Here is a 22,207-nt window from a genome sequence, read left to right on the forward strand (position 1 = left end):
CTCCCAGGACCTGAAGGCCAACGAGTCTCGCCTGCGGGACATCAACAAGGTGGCGTCGGAGTTGGAGTCTGAGGGCCTGATGGCCGAGGAGGCCCCCATGGTGCAGTCCCAGGTACCGTCTACACACCCACACACACAGGGGGCTCCGCCCCGGCTGGGTCTAGAGGACGTGGCGTCATGTGGGCCAGTCGATTCTAGATGTTTTTAAATAATGGGATTTGATGGTCTCAAATGAAATTAATTCAACTTTTGTATTATTTTCTTGTTTATAATGTGAGATATGTTAGCGTTTCAATTCGATAGTCAATTGAGTTCTATGGGAAAGGCTTTCTTTGTGAAAGGAAATTCTAAAGTTGTAAGCCTAGACGTTAACTTTGGATTCATTCTTTTTAATTGCAGCAACAAGAAATGCTTGGATCCGCCCCTGGCAAGGTGAGCCACATATGTATACTTCCTTCAAACAGCCTGCTGTTAAAGTATTGAAAAAGGAAACCTAATTGCATATCACTGACACACATTCTTCTTCATTAGGATGAAGCCGATGCAAAGAATGCCTCTCCATGGAAGGTAAGTCCCAACCCGTCACATCTTACTCCCCAAGTAATACAAGAGATGCATTTTGTCATTTACCTACTAAAGAAAAATATGCATCAATTGCAAACATCATGTTGACGTTGTACCTGGTCACACAATGATGCTTGACTCTTCTTCTACGGTATGGGGTGTTGCATTTCTATGGCATTGTTTTGTAAGTGTAGCCAACGGTAAAGCCAAAACTCTCACACAGCCACCAGTGCAGGTTATGCAATCGTTTCCGATTGGTTTCCAATTAGAGTGTCTTCATCACCTGGCACTCATTGGCTCAATCTGTAACTGCGATTCCCTATAGGCTACTCTGTTTGAAGTAGATATCGCTGCTTGACCCAAGTTTTTTGTTGAATGTAACATCAGACATGGCTTTAACAACAGACCCAATGTCTTTACCCATGGGTGTTTTTAAACCCATAGCGTTGTACAAGAAGTCCAAACATGTCCTCACTGTTTAGCAAATCAGAAAGCGATCCCCAATGCCCGTGTGTGTGTTACCGTGGTTGCGGTGCTTGCTATCCTCTTGATGATTCTGAGCAATCTTGGACGGAGGTTCATCTCAGAAGAACCGCGAGGCCCTGCTGTGTGAACTCCAATCGCTCTCCTCTGACTGCTGTGGTGTTGTCTCTGTGACCTTTGACTTATAGAATGTACGCATGGCCGTTCAAACCACGGCTAACTTTAATACCATCAAGGTAAGATCCACGGGAGAACTCCGACCCCCGCCGCGAATCCGCTCGTCCTCCTGCATCAGTGTGTTGCATCGTGACCCACGTCGATATATATGTACCTTTTTTGGTTAACCTAACCCCCTCCCTTGTCATGGTTTGCTATGCCCTTTTATGTTATCCTAACCTAGTCATGTTCGTGTCGAGTTCCTAGTTTTGCGTTCGTGTTCCTTCTTTTAATGTTTTTTGTCACTTGTTTTTTTTTGCTTGTTTTTTTCCCCAATTGTACTATTTTCTTCAGTTATTTGGTTGTTGTATCCCGTTATGTTGTCTGTCCCCCCTCCATGCATTCAGTCCTTTGCCGTCTGACCGTTGTCTTGAAATGTCGGCCGGACTTCGGCCGTCTCTCTGTGTTGTCCACATGCATGGAACAGCCCTGGACCACACTCTCTAGTTTGCACTTAGTTAGCTGAAATATACAAAGTTGTAATCGTCACAGCCTGAAGCGTATGATTATTTGTAGAAGTAGTACTGTTCTGTAGATATTGTTGTTATTTTCTCATCTCAAAGATCTCATTTGATTTTGTGGCACTTGAACGTGAGTGGATCAGAAGGAAGGCGTACTGCACACACATAGCAGAGGGAGTTCTCTGTGTCTCTGGTAGAAGGGGGTGTGTGATGTCGGGTTGTGGTTGTGTCTCCAGGAGCTGAACAACCGATGGAGGTCCCTGCAGCAGCTGGCTGAGGACAGGAGCAACATGCTGGGCAGTGCCCATGAGGTGCAGAGGTTCCACAGGTACAGACTGCCCACACAGAGACACTTTATCTACCTTTTATTCAACCAGGACCTACATACAAATATATATCAGAACCATTCGTTTTTGTTAATTATGTATTGATAAAGGTAGTTATCTATACGTTTTTGAGTGGTCAAAGGAAAAACAAGCTAGCATTGAACTAAGAAATTACTGAAGGCACCAACTGCAAAAAGTTGATGTCTTAAAAAAGACGTGCTCTTGAATAAAAAATAAGTAATCTGTTATTATGAACATGGGACCAAAGAGTGATTTAGTTGCAAATACTTACAACCAAGAAGCAACATTCTTAAAGGATTCGGTGTTTGAATTCAAAATGTTTGCATTGCACAATGCGTTGGGGCTCTGCCCATTGGGACATGAAGACCAAACGGTGATTTTGCTCCCGTCTGGCTTCAGGGATGCCGATGAGACCAAAGAGTGGATCGAGGAGAAGAACCAGGCGCTGAACACCGATAACTACGGCCACGACCTGGCCAGCGTCCAGGCCCTGCAGCGTAAACACGAGGGCTTCGAGAGAGACCTGGCTGCCCTGGGAGACAAGGTTAGACGCAGTCCAGACCGCTGTCAGCCGAAGGGGAAAGAGTTGGCAAATACTGAAATCAGACAGGACAGGAACCACCATTTAAAGAGATCAGGAAGAGTTTTCTTGCCAGGGGAGTTTGCTCATTATTGTTGGCGCAGTAAAGAAAATGATAATGTTGAAAAAACATTGGATTAAAATATTAGAGGAAGGTAAATTAAATATATACAAATATAGAAAAGGGCAATGCAACCTGTTTCTGCTTTGGTTTGAATTGGGTGCCCAGTAAAAAAAAAAAGATATATATTTTTTATCAAAATCTTAAAGAGGGATACATTATTTATATGTCATTGAACCGAGGTGCTTTTGCCATATTCCTTCTCCTTCTCCTCCTCCCCCTCCCCACCCCCCTGCTCCCCACCCCCCCCCTGTCCGGTACCCAGGTGAACTCTCTGGGGGAGACAGCGGAGCGTCTGATCCAGTCCCACCCCGAAGCGGTGGACGACATCCAGGAGAAGTGCACAGAGCTGAACACGGCCTGGAGCAGCCTGGTGGGGCGCGCCGACCAGAGGAAGGACAAGCTGGGCAACTCCCACGACCTGCAGCGCTTCCTGTCCGACTTCAGGTAGGGAGAACCACTGCTGCTGCTGCTGATGCTGCTGCCTCCCACTCAGTCTACGCTAAGTGGTTCTTAGCAGCTTTTATCTAAGGAGGCTTACAAGTATGAGGTAGAGGAGCTTCAAAGAAGAGAATCTGAATTTGAGTCGCTAGAAAAGGAAGTTGTAGTGCTGCCTGGTTTACCTTGTTTAATCCTAGTTTAAATCAACAACAGAACAGAGGGCAGAGTCGCTCTAGAGATCATAATGCAAGTAAAGTCATTTTTGTATCCATCTTTTTTATTAGTAGTACTAGTGCAATCTTGCCAACTGGCACACACACGTGTAATTTACTGTAGAACCAAATTATAAAAATATTCAGGTTCAAAAGTAAGAGTCCTGTTCTGATGAACCGATTCCAAATTAGGTGTAGCACTTTTACATTGTAAACCTTTTGTAAAGTCACGCCCCTGTGTCGAAGTTCGACTTTTTTTTCAAGCGGGGGAATCAATAGCACCGGAATAGACCCAGACCCACTCGTTCTGATCGCTCTGTTCCCTGTGTTCAGAGATCTGACGTCCTGGATCAACGGCATCAGAGGCCTGGTGTCCTCAGAGGAGCTTGCCAAGGACGTGACAGGAGCTGAGGCCCTTCTGGAGAGACACCAGGTACCAGAGCTCTACACACACACACCGTCCCTCCTCTGTCAATATTGGCTGTCCCCCCCCTCCCCCCTCCATTTCTTGGCATACATGCTGTTGCTCAGTACTCATGTATGTATGTTTGGAGGTAGAATAACGCCAATGCTATGTCTTCGGTGCCGGCGTTGTCTCGTATGCCGGTTCTATCCTCAATCGCTGGTACATTCTTAGCATGGAGTTGAGATAAATTTAATGTCTACAAAGTATATTGTATGTAGGCTTTCAGTTTTCTGAACTGGCTTAATTCTGTTGCAATTCTGTTCCATCAGCAAAAACGCGACCCTCTTGTTCCATTCCCTGATTTTCCCCTATTATCTTTGCAGGAACACCGCACTGAGATCGACGCCCGTGCCGGAACCTTCCAGGCCTTCGAGCAGTTCGGCCAGCAGCTGCTGGCCCGGGGCCACTATGCCAGCCCTGAGATCCAGCAGAAGCTGGAGGCCCTGGACAGCGAGCGGGCCGGCCTGGAGAAGGCCTGGGTGCAGCGCCGCATGATGCTGGACCAGTGCCTGGAGCTCCAGGTACCAGTCCCCAACGCCTCGCACCATTACTCTGCATACATTCACTGATCATTGACAGTTTTTTTTTAATTTTATTAGTATTTTATTAAAACATTTTGCATAATTTACAATTGAAGGGATTTAAAATGCAGTGCAATACAATAGTCCTTATCTAATCATCTGTAGTCTTTGAAACTGTCCATCATCATAGACTTAAACACAGGAATCGATCCAAGCGTTCCCAGCCTTTATGTGTTATGCAGCTCATCCAGATGAATGTTAAGAACCATAAATGCATCCGTGTTTAGCATTTGGCTTTTGATTGGGGAGTTTGCCTTCTGACTAAGGAGGGACTCTTTTTACTGGAGATTGAGGCTTTTGACTGGGGAGTGACTGAACGCTGTAAAGTATTGACTTGCTCCTCTTCCTCTCTCCCCGCCCCTCCACAGCTGTTCAACCGGGACTGCGAGCAGGCGGAGAACTGGATGGCAGCCCGCGAGGCCTTCCTGGCCAGCGACGACAAGGGAGACTCCCTGGACAGCGTGGAGGCCCTGATCAAGAAGCACGAGGACTTTGACAAGGCCATCACCGTGCAGGTCAGCATCCACCTCCACCACCACCAACTCCACCTCCACCACCTCCACCTCTAACTTTGCTTTGTAGTTGAAAGCAATACAACTAGTAAACTCCTCATGAAAATGTCCACATTCACTAAAATACCAGTAGAAATGGAGATTCATAAATAAATGTTAACATTATGGACCCTAGAGACAAATCAGGTAACGGTCAGGATAGGAGTGAGTGAGTCAGAGACCATTGTCCAGCACTGAAGCGTAGAGAGACAGACCAGGACTCATATTGTTACCGCCGGCACCGAGCTGAACCCCCTTGTTCCCGCTCCAGGAGGAGAAGATCGCCGCGCTGCAGTCGTTCGCCGACCAGCTGATCGGAGCCGACCACTACGCCAAGCCCGAGATCTTCAACCGCCGCAACGAGGTCCTCGACAGGTGAGTCACCATGGCAAATAAATATGAAAAACCACTGATGACAAAAGATCCTCTACGTGTGAGTATTTGGTCTGAGCGTTACTAACTATTCCACAGGTGGCTTCGTCTGAAGACCCAGATGATCGAGAAGCGCTCCAAGCTGGGCGAGTCCCAGACCCTGCAGCAGTTCAGCCGCGACGTGGACGAGATCGAGGCCTGGATCAGCGAGAAGCTCCAGACGGCCACCGATGAGTCCTACAAGGACCCAACCAACATCCAGGTACACACACTCTGTCAGCCTAGCGGCTAGCTGTTAGCAATAGCCCCGATCGCACACTTTCAGGAAACGTATAGGACAAACGGGATGGGTGGTCCCATTCCAGTTGTGCTCAGACTTTTCAGAGGGTCCTGTGTGCATTGTCAGGCCATGGTCCAACCTCCCAAACGGATCATAACCAAAATGGGTCCCTGCCCATAGTTTTGAGAACTATGCCCCCCCCCCCCCCCTCCAATTGTCCTATTACAGATAAGTCACTGTACAGTTTATTACAGTGTATACGAACAAACTGTATTTGCTTATATTAAATTAACCTATTGATTTCTTGAAAGATTAAAATATAGGTGTTTCATTCAACATTGTAGTTATTAAAGATTAACATGCATGTGTTTTATTCAACATTGTAGCTATTCTGCAGGGAAATATGTTGTCTCTTTATGACATGTCTCTTTACCGCATAAAGAAGAAGTGTTTGTTGTGTCCCGGTCGAGACTGAAATCCTGTGTTCTTTCTTATCGTCCTATCTTTTTTGTAGCTTTCCAAACTGCTGGTAAGTTCGTAGTGACTAGCTGACTAACCTCCGACTAGGTCCTCCATGTGTCCGCGTCTTCTTTTTTTTGCTTCTGTGTGTCGTACACGACGTAGAAACCAGCATCGCCACCATCTCTCTTTGTGTTCATCGCCTTCATTGGTACTCGTTTGGTACTGGCTTCTTTGTTGTTTATTTTCACATGGGTCATCATTTTCAATTGTGGTTCGATGCTCTTGCTTCATTTGTTCTGTTGTAGTTGTGTTGTTGTTGTCGTTAGACGCTACGTGTCGCTGCTGGTTGTGGCTTCACAATATATGTGTACATTTTTTTTTGTCTGTTGTGTTTGAATGTGGAACGGTGAGCTTCAAACGTGCTTCATATGTTTTACATTATTATATGTTATATATATTCAGCTTATTTTGGAGCAGATACTTGAGAAAGACGTCAACTTGTTCAACTCAAGATGTTCAAGTCAGTTCAACTTTTTACCAAATCTTTACAAAGAGCAACGATCAATATTTACAATAAAACAAATGCAGACATATACGCTCTCATATCAAGACTAGTTTAACAGTACATGAAGCACGTTTGAGGTGAGCCGATCCTGTCCAAAGGTCTCTTTTAGGGAGTGGACTCTTTAGTGGGCGTGGCCCTACCACGCCGCCATCTTATGTGCGTCACCCATCTGTCTCGTGTCTCTGGATGTCTCCACACCGTTGTCCCGTCCCGGTTGACCGCTCATATCCACTGTGTGCACCTGTTTTTATCACTGTGCATAACTTCACTCGTAGCTTGTACTTAACCTAATCACAGCCATATGGGTTAATTACCTTTTTTTTTTAATATACATTAATTGATTTTCTTTTTGGCCTTTGCACTGAATGGCAAGTCTGTATGAAAGCAACGGTTTTACCTTTTTTTTTTTTTAAGAATACAGCTTAGAAGAAACATTCACTCACAACCAAACATCACACATCCTTATCACCTTAGGACGAAATGCCTAAAGCAACGCTTTCTCATTGCATCTGCTGTGTCCTCCCCCTGTCTGTCTATCTGTGTGTGCGTGTGCGTGCGCGCCCTCAGAGCAAGCACCAGAAGCACCAGGCCTTTGAGGCGGAGCTGCACGCCAACGCGGATCGCATCCGCGGGGTCATCGACACGGGCAACGCCCTCATCCAGAGAGGGGCCTGCTCCGGGAGCGAGGACGCCGTCAAGGTACGCCATCACATCCTGGTGTGAATTGTCCATGATATTCGAGAATGAGACTGTTGGGTAAACCGTTTGAACCGAGAGGGTTCATCTCCACAGATCACCGTTTCAATACGTTCAATATGAGTTTCCGTCAGTGGAGCTTGTACTGTACATGGATGGACGAACAAACAGAGAAATGTCCCCAAACAAACAGTAAACAAGGGAAAAGAGGGACTGCTACAATTGAATCGAAGGCATCTGACACGCTAATATGCTTATGATTTATGAATCTGGGATTAATGACGATGAAATGGTCTGCTGCTGGTCTCAGCCGTGTCTCTCTTTGTAAAAGACGTTATGAATCATGATGAAACCAGCCTGGTTAGACAAATAGTGGTTCAATAAATCCAATAATATGAGCAAAACAAAAGCCTCTTTTTGCTGACATGCATGATGTGTGTGTCCTCCTCCCTCTAGGTGCGGCTGAACGCTCTGGATGAGCAGTGGCAGTTCCTGGTCAACAAGTCAGCGGAGAAGAGCCAGAAGCTCAAGGAGGCCAACAAGCAGCAGAACTTCAACACCGGCATCAAGGACTTTGACTTCTGGCTGTCTGAGGTACGCTGAGAGACAGATAGGATGGGGAAACGTTCAGCGGGGCTGTGGTGGGATATTTTGATCCTGTTGGGAATGGCATAGCAGAGTTACCCAGCTCAAGATGGGAAAATGGAGAAAAGAGATTAAAATCAAGTAAAAATGTTTAATGGAAATATATAGACAAGAATTTAAACGTGAATTATCTAGGAATATGCAAATATATATATTTATACAACAAAACCATGTGTACAAAAATAATTTCATTACCTAATTGACATCAAATGTACATACAAATTGAAATGTAAGTAACTAAACAAAAAAAGGGTTTAAATACTGGGAGATAAAAGCAATTGTGGGGATAATATAAAGGTTCAGGTAAAGAATCCAGTGTTTTAAACCTTTTGTGTTCTTCTTCAGGTCGACGCCCTGCTGGCCTCCGAGGACTACGGCAAAGACCTGGCCTCGGTCAACAACCTGCTGAAGAAGCACCAGCTGCTGGAGGCGGACATCTCCGCCCACGAGGTCAGTGTGCGATGCCCACCTGCCTGCTAGTCACAACTATCTGTTGCTATGGAGACAACTGTCGTTTTTACAGGATTATGTTGGAAACGAGACGGATACATTTGAAGGAGTTAGATTGTTTGTGTTGTGGTTAGTGTACACTATACCGCCCTCTGTAGGATCAGACCATCCTATCCTAATAACTAAGATTACATTGAGATTTCTGGTGTCTTCTTTTTTTTCTCCCCCCAATTTATTTTGGGCAAATAATCCCAATACTAGCATGAACCCATTATTAATATATATGAATATATATTATATATATACATTATTGTTGGCTAACCCAGTGAGCCACCGGGGTGTCCGGTTAGTATAATTACTTAATTCCTAACACACCCATCCGTGGCCCCCCAGGACCGGCTGAAGGACCTGAACGGCCAGGCGGACAGCCTGATGGGCAGCATCGCCTTCGACACCACGGTGGTGAAGGACAAGCGGGACGCCGTCAACGGCCGCTTCGCCAAGATCAAGAGCATGGCGGCGGGGCGGCGCGCCAAGCTCAACGAGTCCCACCGCCTGCACCAGTTCTTCAGGGACCTGGACGACGAGGAGTCCTGGATCAAGTGAGGACCGCCAAGGGACACATGCACATGCAGACACACACACACACACACACACACACACACACACACACACACACACACACACACACACACACACACACAAGCACGCACTCATGCAGACACACATGTATGCACGTTTGCAAACTCGTACACACACACACCCATTACCTTTACGCTTACACTTACACTTACACTGACGTAGCATATGCACAAACAGATACTGTAAAAAATATGCAGAAAACATGTCAATCCCCGATCAAGAGTAGTAGATTAGTACATAACGCACAAACAAACCAACCCTGGTTGTCCTGGTTCTTATCCGGTTCCTTCTGCACCCTCCCCCAGGGAAAAGAAGTTGTTGGTGAGTTCAGAGGACTATGGACGTGATTTGACGGGAGTGCAGAATCTGAGGAAGAAGCACAAGAGGCTGGAAGCAGAGCTGGGGGCCCACGAGCCGGCCATTCAGGTGAGAATACATAAAAAGAATATATAATATATTCACTGATAACCATAGTCCCTCCAAATATATTCTCTAAACAGAGAATTGCACCCATCCAGTGCAATTTTAAAACACCATTTTTTTTTTTACTGTACTGCATTGTTCTATATAAATGTGTATCATAATTTCTCCTGCTGCTCCCACTGGCTTGAGTCGTGTGTGTAGACTCTATCCGTCCTGATTACTGACTGTTGTGTTTGTGTGTGTTATGCATCATGCCCAGTCTGTACTGGAGACGGGGAAGAAGCTGTCCGATGACAACACCATCGGCCAGGAGGAGATCCAACAGAGGCTGGCCCAGTTTGTGGACCACTGGAAGGAGCTCAAGGACCTGTCCGGAGCGAGGCGAGCCTCACACACATCCTACTCTCTGTCTGAACAGCCACACACCACCAATGATAAACCTCAGGGGTGGCCTTTGCTCCAATTGCCGTGGCTCTGTGAGGTCGACTGACACCTTTCTAAGCCAATGAGAAAGGCCAATCGTATCACATGCTGTATGATGCTCCTCCCCTCGATGGCACACAAGGGACCTGCCTTTCTCCACGGGTTAGTGTGCGTTGGACGTCCAGTAACGGACGGCTGTGTGTTTGTTTTTGTGTTTTTGCGTAGGGGGCAGAGGCTGGAAGAGTCGCTGGAGTACCAGCAGTTTGTGGCGAACGTGGAAGAGGAAGAGGCGTGGATAAACGAGAAGTTGAACCTGGTGGGGAGCGAGGACTACGGAGACACCCTGGCTGCAGTGCAGGTACGTCTAGTCTCATCGCTTACATGGCCAATCAAAACCCCCTGTTGGAGCTAATCCCGCCCCCTTGTTAAACCAATGTGTGGTAGACCCTTTTTCTTCATTTGGGGCCGGGGCTATACTGTTGTTCAGAGTTTCGTTGTTTGATTGAAGTTACACGGTAACCCAAAACTCAAAATTAGGAATTAACCCATGCAATAGCTTGTGTTTAACCTATAGAGGACATTGAGTCTATATTTGCATCGTACCCTACTATATTTAAACTTTGTGCATTTAAGTTGAGATTTGCACCAGTAACCACACACTAAATCACTTTCCATTTCCAATAAGTTGTCAGGGTTTGGTTTTCCTTGGATGTGTACTAAATTAACAAAACGATGGGACAATTGACCACGACCTCTTAATCAGTGTTTAAATGTTTTGTCACATCCTACAGGGCCTGCTGAAAAAACACGAAGCATTCGAGACAGACTTCACCGTGCACAGGGACAGGGTCAACGACGTGTGCACCAATGGAGACGAGCTCATCAAGAAGGTAAGATAAATACAAACAGTAAATCAGAGAGCGTTGAGGTCGATGTAGACGGAATATGCGTCATCATTGAAACTATGCAGTATTGAAAATAATTAAGTAGTATTTTAAATTACAAAACTCGACTACGATAAAAAAGAAAGTAAGTGTTTGTGTCCATGCACAAGCCGGGAACCCGTGTGACAAACGTATCGGTGTGTATGTATTCCCTAGAACAACCATCATGTTGACAACATCAGTGCCAAGATGACGGCCCTGCGGGGCAAGGTGTCGGAGCTGGAGCGGGCAGCGGCCCAGAGGAAGGCCAAGCTGGACGAGAATTCTGCCTTCCTGCAGTTCAACTGGAAGGCCGACGTGGTGGAGTCCTGGATTGGTAGGACACCTTACTATAGACACACCACCATGCTTACCCCTTACATCCCCTTACGTAGGATGGTTTTATTCTACATAATGGCTTCAGAAAAATATAATAATTATAACAAAAAGTTGTTTACATGTAATACAAATTGCTGCATGCCTTCCTATGAACATTTTATTAATCTAATTGTGTGTGTGTCTTCAGGGGAGAAGGAGAACAGCCTGAAGACGGACGACTACGGCAGGGACCTGTCCTCTGTGCAGACCCTGCTGACCAAACAGGTAAAGACTGGAGTGGTGCACATGGGGCACGTGTTAGAGCTGAATGACAATACCTTTAACGTGTTATCATTTCTTTAGCGTACCCTTAACTAGGGCTGTGCAATTAATACATTTTTGCGTCAAAAGATCTCAAAACTAATATAATCGAGTTTAAACCATTTTAAACCACCGTTTTTTGTATATATTTGTTATTCATTAAACAGAACAGAACAGCTGGATACATATTTGTACATTATTTTCGAACATTTTGTGTATTTTTTTAAGGGGACATTTCAAAGTTCTCAGTTACAAAGTGTTTTTTTGGGCAGAAATGCTGAATAATCCATCATGTTTTCAAACTCAAAAATAATCATATGAATGAATTGTATGAACAATCCTGATTGCAATATTGACCCAAATAATCGTGATTAGGATTTTTTCCATACTCGAGCAGCCCTACCCTAAACAGCAGTACTGCTTATGGCCTCTTGGTGAAGGCCCCCCCTACTCAAACAAGACTTCATCCCTAGTGCTGCTGTTTACGTATCATAAACACGCCCTGCCTCGCCTCACTCCGTCCCTCTCCTCCCCCACCCCAACAGGAGACGTTCGACGCGGGCCTGCAGGCCTTCCAGCAGGAGGGCATCACCAACATCACGGCGCTGATGGACCAGCTGCTGGCCGCCCAGCACGTCCAGTCCAAGGCCATCGAGACCCGTCACGCCGCCCTCATCAAGCGCTGGAACCAGCTGCTCTCCAACTCGGCCGCCCGCAAGAAGAAGCTGCTGGAGGCCCAGCAGCACTTCAGGAAGGTGAGGTCGGCCAGGAGACACGTCTGTGGAGCTCAAAGCAACACCAGCTCTGTTCGTATTTGTAGCGCAACCCTCCCAAAATGTTTTTTTTGGACAAAATGTGTAGGGTAGAATAGAGATTTTTTTTTTTCTTTCTGAGATTGCCACCTCAGAAAGCACAGAGATTAAAGATTCAAATAAGAGTCAAAAGAACTAAAAGTAAAAAGACAGTTATTGAGGAATAAGGGCAATAAATAATAATATATTTATTTAGCAGATGTTTTTATCCAAAGCAGCTGACGCAATTTTTTTTAGAATAATCTTTTTTAATCAAATTATTTAGTAATTAGCGGTTGTGTGTGACAGTGACATTCATTCATTGATTGTCTTTGAACATAGTTAACTCCTCTCGCTTTCTCCCTCTCGTCCCTCTTCATCTCTCGCCCGGCCAGGTGGAGGACCTGTTCCTCACCTTCGCCAAGAAGGCGTCGGCCTTCAACAGCTGGTTCGAGAACGCGGAGGAGGACCTGACGGACCCGGTGCGCTGCAACTCTCTGGAGGAGATCCGTGCGCTGCGCGAGGCCCACGAGGCCTTCCGCTCCTCGCTCAGCTCGGCGCAGGCCGACTTCGGCCAGCTGGCCGAGCTGGACCGGCAGATCAAGAGCTACCAGGTGGTGTCCAACCCCTACACCTGGTTCACCATGGAGGCCCTGGAGGAGACCTGGAGGAACCTGCAGAAGATCATCAAGGTGGGGGGCTCGGGCGGACACGCACACGTGCGCACGAACTGGAGCACATACACCCTCACGTACACGCGCACACCAATTCGATTTAGATTAGGATTCAGATTCAGATTAGGAGTTATTTTTTGCCGTCACTATTGCCTTGCTCAAGATATCAATGTGGTGATAAAAAAAAACTTAAATTAAATCCCCAAAAATATGTAAGGTAAGAGAAATATGTTTATAAATGTATAAAATTTACTCAAAATTAAATGGATCAAATGCTGGGATATTGGACATTTTTATTGGAATATAAATTTTAAAAAATACACTAGTTATTTGATATTGTATTGCACACCCCAAATAATATGTCTTCAATACAATATGAGTTAGTGTTGCATAATATCAAATGATTGGTCACACCAAATTCTCATCCAACACCAGAACAGTTAAACCCTACACATCAAGCGTAGGACCATTTGTGTGTCAGGCTCACCATCGTGGTTTGAAGCCTTGTTGTAATCGACCTTGGCGGTTGCCATGGTGATGTGTGCAGGAGCGCGAGCTGGAGCTACAGAAGGAGCAGAGGAGGCAGGAGGAGAACGACAAGCTGAGGCAGGAGTTCGCCCAGCACGCCAACACCTTCCATCAGTGGCTGCAGGAGACCAGGTGAGGGACAGGGGGCGCTAGAGCACTGCTGCACGTGCACGTGCTTTGCTTTAGCTATGCAATTGCATAGCTTTAGCTATGCAATGTTATGATCTATACGTTGTAAAATTTAAATCTAATGAATTGGCTTTAAAATGTTGATCACAAATGATTTGGATCTCTTTAAAAGCAGCACAAACACTCACTATCACAAATGATTTGGATCTCTTTAAAAGCAGCACAAACACTCACTATCACAAATGATTTGGATCTCTTTAAAAGCATCCTTGTTCCGACGTCAGTAAACAGGAAGTCATCATTACAACACTTGTATTTCGACACAATGTATATAAAAGTGGATGACATGTTTTGATAACCCCTGTGCTTTGCTAGCCTTCCATGGCATGTTGCAGTGACCAGTATCCAGCACACAAAGTTAATGTGTGTTTGTCTTGATTTTCTCTCTCCATTCCTCTCTCTCTCCTCTCCCCTACCAATGCCTGGTATCGCTCTGCTCTTCAGGACATATCTTCTGGACGGGTACATATAACTTTTTCTATCTATGTCTATGACGTGATGACCTGTTTTATCGTACAATGTGTGCAAATGAGTCTCTGCTCTCTGTGAACTGATTAGTTAAATCCCATCGGTTGGTTTTAATATGCTTATGCTCTACCAAAAAAATGGATAGCCCTTTTCTTAAGACTGTTAAAGCGTGGACACATTGAAGGTGTGTTGTGGTATTTTTAACCACCTCTCAGATTAACTCCCTTGCGTATACCAATGCATATACAATGCCTTGTGAGTGTCAGATGTCCATCATTGTCATTGTTGGAAACAGCCCTGGTGACTTCCTGACGTCTGCCTCTTGTGATTATCCCTCCCTGTCCCATCTCTGAATAGCATTGCTTATCGGGGCATAATCTGTGTCTATCACTACCAGGTTGCTGACGACCTCACCGGAAGGTCAAGCCCCCTACCGCCCCCCCTCCCTCCCCCCCCCCCCCCCCCCCCACGGAGTCTTGACCAGCCCCATGCCCCTAAGGCTGTGTAACATTATTCACTTTGGTCTAAAAAAAAACAACACACCGTTTTGGACTGTTCAACGTGTTCCGTACTAATGTTCACCTTCTGCTGAAGAACAAAAAACAAAAAACAAAAAAGATGCATTATTCCGGTTTTCCCCACACGAGGCACTGTTTGACTAGAGTTGATAGGCACTAGTTATCACATCATTACTCGTTATTGTTCACTGGGCCGTATGAGACTTGGAAACTGCAAATTCTCAAGGTAAATGTGGAAAACCAAAGGGTTGCCGCATATGTGTTCATGTATTCACTTCAGAGAAATATGATACACATGTGCAACTACAACACTGTGGTAGTTGCAGTTTCCAGTCCTTTACTTCCAGGTCTTTACAACTACCAGTCCTCCAGGCTGGTGGTGGTAACCTTGCATGGTATGGGTTAGATAGCTAGAGTTTTTGCATGCATTTTTTGCCGAGAATAGACCCTTTTCACAGAGGTGTCATCATAGGACAAGTCTCACAAATCAGACTTTAGATTGACATCTAAAGTATGTATCTGTATCTCCTGGGTCCTATCTGATTGTATCTGTGTTGCTGCGTAGGTCTTGCATGGTAGAAGAATCTGGAACGTTGGAATCACAGCTTGAAGCCACCAAGGTAAATGTCACCAACGTTTTTACATCACAAAACCACTAGCACTTTATGTGTTGTTTCACCTTTACAGTGATTTATTATTTATGGAAATATAGCACATTCTCTCAAAACATTTTACTGAACCTCGACTGAACTCTTGGATGTTTTCACTTCATTGTAGTTCCACTGGGCACTCTCTTGTAGGGTTAAATATAGATGTTTTTTATATTTATATAAAAATATTATATTATATATTTTTGAGCTAGGAAGGAAAGAAGGAAAGAGATTACTTGAGTTTGTACAAAGGACTGTCCATTGGACTCATCCAACCTATAGTCATGCGATAAGAAACAATCTTTTTAGATGCTGATTGACCCTTCACTCAATGTGAACAAGCAAGGCATGCTGGGAATATGCTGTGTTCATTTGCTTTTAATGTTTAATGCATGACTGTAACACACATAATGCATTCGGCTGAAACATAATGCATTCGGTTGCAACGGCTGAAACTACAGAACATCCCAGAGTCCTCCGGCAAGGACACCCTTCAGGTGTCTTTTGCGTTCAGCCCTAGCCTCACACCGTGTCGTCTCATCACTCTGTGTCTCTTACTCTACGTCCTTCAGCGCAAGCACCAGGAGATCCGGGCGATGCGCAGCCAGCTGAAGAAGATTGAGGACCTGGGCGCGGCCATGGAGGAGGCCCTCATCCTGGACAACAAGTACACGGAGCACAGCACGGTGGGCCTGGCCCAGCAGTGGGACCAGCTGGACCAGCTGGGCATGAGGATGCAGCACAACCTGGAGCAGCAGATACAGGCCAGGTAGGCGCACGCTGGCACGCACTTACACTGAGATGCACACAAACACAGATTGAAGCACAGACAGACATGGGCACACACAAATACATACAGAGATGGAGAGACAGAAACACACAGAGACACAAGAATGCACACACAGAAAAGATAACACAAGTAATAATATGCTTATTTATTTTGCCACCTTTCATGCATGATAATGCCTGTCATCTGGACTATACAGAGAACATGTCCAGGACTAGAATACATTTGCATAGGGCCACAAAGATCTGAATGGAACGATGTTGGGTATATTGTGTTTTATTGTGTTATGTTTACAAGATGGAATTAATTAACTATTTTTTCAGACCCAATCGTGTCAATTTAAAACATTTAGGTTTCACCTGCAAATTCGCAAACCACGTTACTTTTTGATTCAAATTCCGTGTTTACATAGGATAATAGCTAGTATCTAGTGTATTCTGGTTGTGCTGTTGTGTCCACATTGGCTAATCATCTGTCCATCCCCTCCCAGGAACACCACGGGAGTCACAGAAGAAGCACTGAAGGAGTTCAGCATGATGTTCAAGTAAGCTACTTTCACTTTCTGAGAAGCTCTGCATGCTTGCAGCTGTTTGAGTCCCATCATAATTACTATCATCATCACGACCAGTTAATGAACCCTCATCATTCTGTCCTGTTTACCCCCCCCCCCCACCTTCCCCCACAGACATTTCGACAAGGAGAAGTCCGGCCGTCTGAACCACCAGGAGTTCAAGTCGTGTCTGCGCTCGCTGGGCTACGACCTGCCCATGGTGGAGGAGGGAGAGCCCGACCCAGAGTTTGAGTCCATCCTCGACACAGTGGATCCCAACAGGTCAGACGCCCGGCGGCTACCCAGGGTTACGGCAGGGTGGGGTTCAGAATTGTAAATACGTTCAGGCTAAGGTTGTGATTCAGTGAGCTCCACAGTAATGAAGTAAGTTGTGTTTATGGACGCTTCACAGGCTGTCGTGGCAGAAAATACAAACTTATTTTAATTATGAATGTGTAGAAATGAACGTAAGATCATTCTGTCGATGGTCAATTTCTGGTCTTTTGTATTTGTGCAGGGATGGCAACGTATCATTGCAAGAGTACATGGCTTTCATGATCAGCCGCGAGACAGAGAACGTGAAGTCCAGCGAGGAGATTGAGAGCGCCTTCCGCGCCCTCAGCACAGAGGCGAAGCCCTACGTCACCAAAGAAGAACTCTACCAGGTAACGCTTTCGCTCCACAGTCAGCTCCATGTTCTTCACCTCAAAGGACATCATTAAAAGCTGCTGTGAGAGTGGCTGCCTCACTCTGCTCGTTTTCTCCGGCATTGAGAATGTATGATTGGAATAATTTTGTACTTTTTTCATAACAAGATATTGTAATTACTAAAAGAGCATTTCACTCATAAAGCTGACATAGCTATGGAATTTCTTACAAATTACTCAATTGATAGCACTTAAATCGAACATACGGTACCTTTTAGGTGTTAATGCCGTTATTTAATAGATAGATCAGTTAATGCTATTGCGTGTGTGTATATATATAATTAAATAATGGTATCATTGTTTTAGTTTTTATCCTTGTAATTATAACCAACATTAATCAATGACATCCATTTCCTCCTCTTCCGTTGCTGCAGAACCTGACCAAGGAACAAGCAGACTACTGCATGTCACACATGAAGCCCTACCTAGACGGCAAGGGACGCGAGCTGCCCTCGGCCTTCGACTTTGTGGAATTCACACGCTCGCTCTTCGTCAACTGATCCTCGTGCTACCAGTGACCAATCGGGACGCGTTTGCCCCTCACCCCCCCCACAACACACTTAAAGAAAACACGAATAACACGGCTGAAACTGCATGATTAACCACACGAGAAACGAAAATACTCACTAGTTGTCACTCTATACCTATTTATACTAGCTCCAAAGCTTTCACTTGTCGTGCTCCTCTGATAATAGTAGATCTGTCTGCCTTTGAATGTGATTGTTTTTAGCCGTTTTAGCTTGTGCTTCTGCTGGATATAAGAACTTATAATAACAGTGATGTGAAAAAACACCTTAACCCACTGCAGTGTGCTTCAATAAACGCTACTGGTTAGAACTGGAAACCACTCATTCAGACTCTGAGGTCTTTCTTTTACAAGTTTTCAATTCCATAAAAAGTTTTAATGCACAAAAATAAACAATGAGACTGAGATATACAGTAATAAATAAATGCTACAAAAGTGACTATTACAAAGTGCCAATGATAACGCGATCGCCAAGGGAACGCGGCTCATCCTGCCACCTCATTGGCCAGCTGCTCCAGCTGGGCCGTCTCTCGGGGCCCCTGCTTGGTGAGGTCGGAGCTGAGGTTCCAGACGTGGAGCGTGCCGTCCATGCTGCCCACCGCCAGCAGGCCGGTGTGGGTGGCGTTGAAGGCCAGACACGTGGCGGCTCTGCCCCCAGTGCCCTGCTCGATGGTGGCCGCCGGCCGCACGGACGTCCTGCCCAGGTCGAAGATCTGCACCACGCCTGGAGGTAAAGGAGGGGGACGTTAAATTGAAAACACACAGTCTATATGTTGTTGTTTTTTATCGATCACGAGAAGCACTCGGACTCTATACTGTTAACCCATTTGATTTCACTGAGTTGATTGGTGAGCCCATCAGATGTGTCAATAATGTGCCTTTGTGACGAGTGGGAGTGTCCACATAGATTGATGCTGGATAGATCAGTCAACCAGCCTACCCAGTGGACTGTAGCAAATGTTGCTTATCTATCCGTCATACATCCAGGTGGACACTCCCACTTGTGAAGTCACTAAGGCACGGAAAGGGCCGTTTTTCAAACAGCTTGTAATGGCTTGTCCACACAACCAACCTTGACCAGTGGCCGCAGCGAACACCAGGGGTCTGGTGGGAGACCAGCTCACGTCAAACACGTAGGCGTCGGCCACGCGGAGGGACTGCAGAGGACCGGCCTGCAGGAGGGAGTGGAGGTGGGCCAGGCCGTCCGTCCCCACACTCAGGAAAAGGTTCCTTTTGAGAGACGACAAACACCTTCATGCAAGCACTTGGATGTGTGAACATCGGGGCTGATAAAATACCATTTCAAACACATTTACAACACATTAGGTTAGGATTGTTGCTACCCACTGTATTTTTGGGTTAGTTTAGGGAGGGAAGTAGATGTGTGGACCAGCTGTTAAGCTTTGCGTCCCCTGTTAGCTAAGCTTTGTTTTGTTAGGTTCTTTATTTAGGCCCGGTTGCATCGCGGTGTTGTGCTTGTTTTATGATTTGTGTTCACCAGTAAACCAATGTTCACCATAATCTGTCTGTAATCTAGCCAATCAGGTCACTAAATATATTTTATTTTCAAATCAGATCAGATCGCTCGAAAAAATATTTTGTTTTAGGCAATCCAATCACTAGATTTATTTATTTTACGACCACTCTGGTGGGGTGTGGGGGGGGTCACCTGTGGAAAGGGGACCAATGACCAGCTAATCTGGTGGAGGGGGGTGGGGTCACCTGTGGAATGGAGAACAGCTGACGGCGTGGATGGGGCTGCGGCGAGGCCGGAAGGAGAACACCGCCGGGGCCTTGAGGGCCAGGCCGGGGCTCTGGTCCAGGGAGGGTGGCACGGCGGCCGGCGTCTGGGAGGAGAAGGAGCACCTGAGCAGCAGACCCCCCTCGGAGCCCACCAGGAAGGTGTCAGGGTCCCAGGGGGCCAGGGCCAAGGAGGTGATGCCCACGTGGCTGCTGCCCCTGGCCTAGGGATGGGATGGGGGGAGAACACCAGGTTGGGACTTTAAGTACCACGAGTGAAGCCTATATCGTGTTTTTCTATTTTTAAATGTGTTAGTATGTCTTTGATGATCTCGTCCATGGTAGTAGTATGTCTTTGATGATCTTGAACCGTTTACCGTCTACTGTTACTAAAGTAAGACTGATATATGTGAACATGCACATAATATGACAGATGTGACGATGCATCTGATAAGATGGGAAGATGCATGCGATATACATGTGAAGATGATTGTGATATTCATGGGACCCAGCCAAAGCCTCACCTTGGTGTGTGCGCTGCTGCTGTGCGGTACTTGTTGTGTGATCAGGGCATAGCCTGCATGCAGAACCAGCGTCCCGGGGTCTAGATCCAGGGTCCACAGCAGTACCCTGCCTCCCGAACAGGCACTCAGCACCCCAAACTCTCCTCTCTTCTCCTGGGGCACCCATGCAACCTGGAGCCATGTTGCATTCATTCATGTTTTACTTCCCTGGCTGCATCCCTGGCTTCTCAAATAAGAAGAACTACAATATTGTGGACCATCAGGTATGTGTGTATTTTATGTATGTGCATAGTACTTAATGTTTCTATATGCACATTTTCTTCATTTACTTGGATGGATCATATGGAAGGACTAACTCACCTTATAGACTGGTTCACGGTGACTTTGAGCAGACATCCCAGTTTGAGCCATTACAGAGTCCTGACTTTTACTGGTGTCCCAGACCACCACATCCCCACTGTACAGGCCTCCTAATACCACAGACACAAGTTTCTATTTTGTTACATTTGTTTTGTTGTAACCACTTCAGTGAATCCCTCTTTTTGTTTTTTTTTCCTTGTGGATTGTTTCTGTGAGTTAATTGGTTAATTGGTTGGTGATATGTTGTGCAGACTCTTGAACACTGCACTGGTGCAGCTAGAGTCCAACCGAAAGGGACCGTAGACACAAATACCTGCTATGAGGGAGGGGCGTGTTGGGTGGAAGGAGATGGCCATGACGGCCGTGCTGACGTCTATGACCAGATCGGCTTGTTTTGGGTTCAGGCCTCGCCGGTCCACGTTCCACGTGCATACATACGACGCCTCGGTGCTCCAGTCTCCGTCGTCAATACTGCCAGTCACATAAAGAACACAAACCAAGAGTTTGAGCTGCAACAATAAGGACTAATGGGATTAGTGAGAGGATATGGTGGTGTAGCAGCAGTGCAGTTTCTGTCGTGTGATCTGAAGTTCCACTAATTAAGTTCAAGCCGGCCATCTTTGTAGTCCTAACAACAACAATTCTAGAATAACCAAGCAACCAGTTGTTGTTCTTATTATTAAAGGGGGAAAATGTGTGTGCAAGACATCATGGGAAACTCTCCTTTACCTCACGCATTTTTGATGCAAGATAAACCTCATGAAACCTGGTAAACGTCCTAATGTGTGGGTCTCTTTATCAATGGATGATCTCACACATACCGTCCATAAGCACAGGCAACAACAGAACCTGTACAGTTCCACGATACGCTGGTTACATGAAGACCTTTCTCCTGAGCACTAGGATCCTGGAGGCAATGTAGGCACGAAACCTGCGACACAAATAATACACCATTGTATTTTAAGGGTAACACATTTGAAAAGAGAGAGAGAGAGAGAGAGGGGGGGGGGATGGATAGATGAAACGTCATCATTGTGTATGTTCAATACTGCTGCTCTCTGACTCACCAAGTGACTTTCTTCCTCCCAATTCACTTGGTATCCATCGAAGGCATGACTCTTGGCATTCTTGGCCAACTCTCTTATGACCATACCCTCTACTCGGTCGAGGAAGTCCTTCAGACCTGGCGGTTCAGCCTCTTGTTGGGTGAGGTATGTGAGAAGATGCTCTGTGAGCTGGTCCTGTGGCTCTGTCTGGCTGCAGTTTACTGTAGTGTGAACGGTTTGGACTTCGGCTTCGGCACAGCTCACGGCTTTGGTTTGGCATCCTCTCTGAAATGAATGAAGCACACAGTGAGTAGTTGCTCTCTTCTTGATTCGTCACAAATGCTTTACGTTACTTGTAATTAAACAGACTACAAAAACAGGAGATAGCACCGGTTTGCATAGACATCGAGATGTAAATGAATGGTAAAATGATTATCAATTAACATACCGACTGCTGTGTTAACTGTTGGGATTTTCTCCAAAGCGACTCGATTCCTACACAGTCCAATGTCTCGTCGGTGAACATTCTCTTTCTTAACAGATACAAACTATATCGTTTTTGCGTGAAATTATAACGTAAGCCCAATGAATAGAGATCAGTCATTG

The 22,207-nt window shown here is 45.8% G+C and overlaps 2 protein-coding genes and 1 non-coding gene across 6 annotated transcripts in view; 2 read left to right on the forward strand and 1 right to left on the reverse strand.

The window, feature by feature from the left end:
* The window catches only part of sptan1 (spectrin alpha, non-erythrocytic 1), a 39,350-nt gene extending 21,094 nt beyond the window's left edge, over nucleotides 1–18,256 (forward strand). For 2 of the 4 annotated variants that reach the window (XM_084486283.1, XM_084486284.1), the window contains exons 23-55: nucleotides 8–112; nucleotides 400–432; nucleotides 532–567; nucleotides 1,236–1,283; nucleotides 1,961–2,052; nucleotides 2,471–2,615; nucleotides 3,038–3,219; nucleotides 3,759–3,858; nucleotides 4,215–4,412; nucleotides 4,841–4,987; nucleotides 5,295–5,398; nucleotides 5,495–5,657; nucleotides 6,190–6,204; nucleotides 7,270–7,401; nucleotides 7,855–7,992; nucleotides 8,389–8,493; nucleotides 8,887–9,095; nucleotides 9,441–9,561; nucleotides 9,818–9,939; nucleotides 10,207–10,339; nucleotides 10,773–10,871; nucleotides 11,082–11,241; nucleotides 11,431–11,507; nucleotides 12,089–12,298; nucleotides 12,730–13,026; nucleotides 13,556–13,668; nucleotides 14,170–14,187; nucleotides 15,277–15,331; nucleotides 15,934–16,130; nucleotides 16,639–16,692; nucleotides 16,834–16,980; nucleotides 17,216–17,363; nucleotides 17,780–18,256. In XM_084486283.1, coding sequence (XP_084342409.1) covers nucleotides 8–112; nucleotides 400–432; nucleotides 532–567; nucleotides 1,236–1,283; nucleotides 1,961–2,052; nucleotides 2,471–2,615; nucleotides 3,038–3,219; nucleotides 3,759–3,858; nucleotides 4,215–4,412; nucleotides 4,841–4,987; nucleotides 5,295–5,398; nucleotides 5,495–5,657; nucleotides 6,190–6,204; nucleotides 7,270–7,401; nucleotides 7,855–7,992; nucleotides 8,389–8,493; nucleotides 8,887–9,095; nucleotides 9,441–9,561; nucleotides 9,818–9,939; nucleotides 10,207–10,339; nucleotides 10,773–10,871; nucleotides 11,082–11,241; nucleotides 11,431–11,507; nucleotides 12,089–12,298; nucleotides 12,730–13,026; nucleotides 13,556–13,668; nucleotides 14,170–14,187; nucleotides 15,277–15,331; nucleotides 15,934–16,130; nucleotides 16,639–16,692; nucleotides 16,834–16,980; nucleotides 17,216–17,363; nucleotides 17,780–17,905 — 4,029 coding nt within the window. In that variant the 3' untranslated portion in view covers nucleotides 17,906–18,256. The remainder of the gene's footprint in view (nucleotides 1–7; nucleotides 113–399; nucleotides 433–531; nucleotides 568–1,235; nucleotides 1,284–1,960; nucleotides 2,053–2,470; nucleotides 2,616–3,037; nucleotides 3,220–3,758; nucleotides 3,859–4,214; nucleotides 4,413–4,840; nucleotides 4,988–5,294; nucleotides 5,399–5,494; nucleotides 5,658–6,189; nucleotides 6,205–7,269; nucleotides 7,402–7,854; nucleotides 7,993–8,388; nucleotides 8,494–8,886; nucleotides 9,096–9,440; nucleotides 9,562–9,817; nucleotides 9,940–10,206; nucleotides 10,340–10,772; nucleotides 10,872–11,081; nucleotides 11,242–11,430; nucleotides 11,508–12,088; nucleotides 12,299–12,729; nucleotides 13,027–13,555; nucleotides 13,669–14,169; nucleotides 14,188–15,276; nucleotides 15,332–15,933; nucleotides 16,131–16,638; nucleotides 16,693–16,833; nucleotides 16,981–17,215; nucleotides 17,364–17,779) is intronic. The other 2 variants (XM_084486285.1, XM_084486286.1) reach the window with 2 other exon arrangements.
* LOC311368119 (small nucleolar RNA SNORA57) lies at nucleotides 3,924–4,058 on the forward strand. The gene has a single exon (XR_014639877.1). It is a non-coding gene; the product is annotated as a small nucleolar RNA SNORA57 (small nucleolar RNA).
* A 160-nt stretch (nucleotides 18,257–18,416) lies between the features above and the next one.
* On the reverse strand, nucleotides 18,417–22,127 carry dync2i2 (dynein 2 intermediate chain 2; the record flags this gene model as incomplete). The annotated part of the gene is made up of 9 exons (XM_084486911.1): nucleotides 18,417–18,655; nucleotides 19,004–19,161; nucleotides 19,654–19,895; nucleotides 20,196–20,366; nucleotides 20,556–20,665; nucleotides 20,869–21,026; nucleotides 21,377–21,486; nucleotides 21,623–21,886; nucleotides 22,050–22,127. 9 exons carry the CDS (start codon nucleotides 22,125–22,127, stop codon nucleotides 18,417–18,419), a joined length of 1,530 nt encoding a protein of 509 aa, XP_084343037.1.
* Nucleotides 22,128–22,207: the final 80 nt, after the last annotated feature.

The sequence above is a fragment of the Micromesistius poutassou genome, assembly GCF_964030765.1.
Source record: "Micromesistius poutassou genome assembly, chromosome: 22".
Lineage (NCBI taxonomy): Eukaryota > Metazoa > Chordata > Actinopteri > Gadiformes > Gadidae > Micromesistius > Micromesistius poutassou.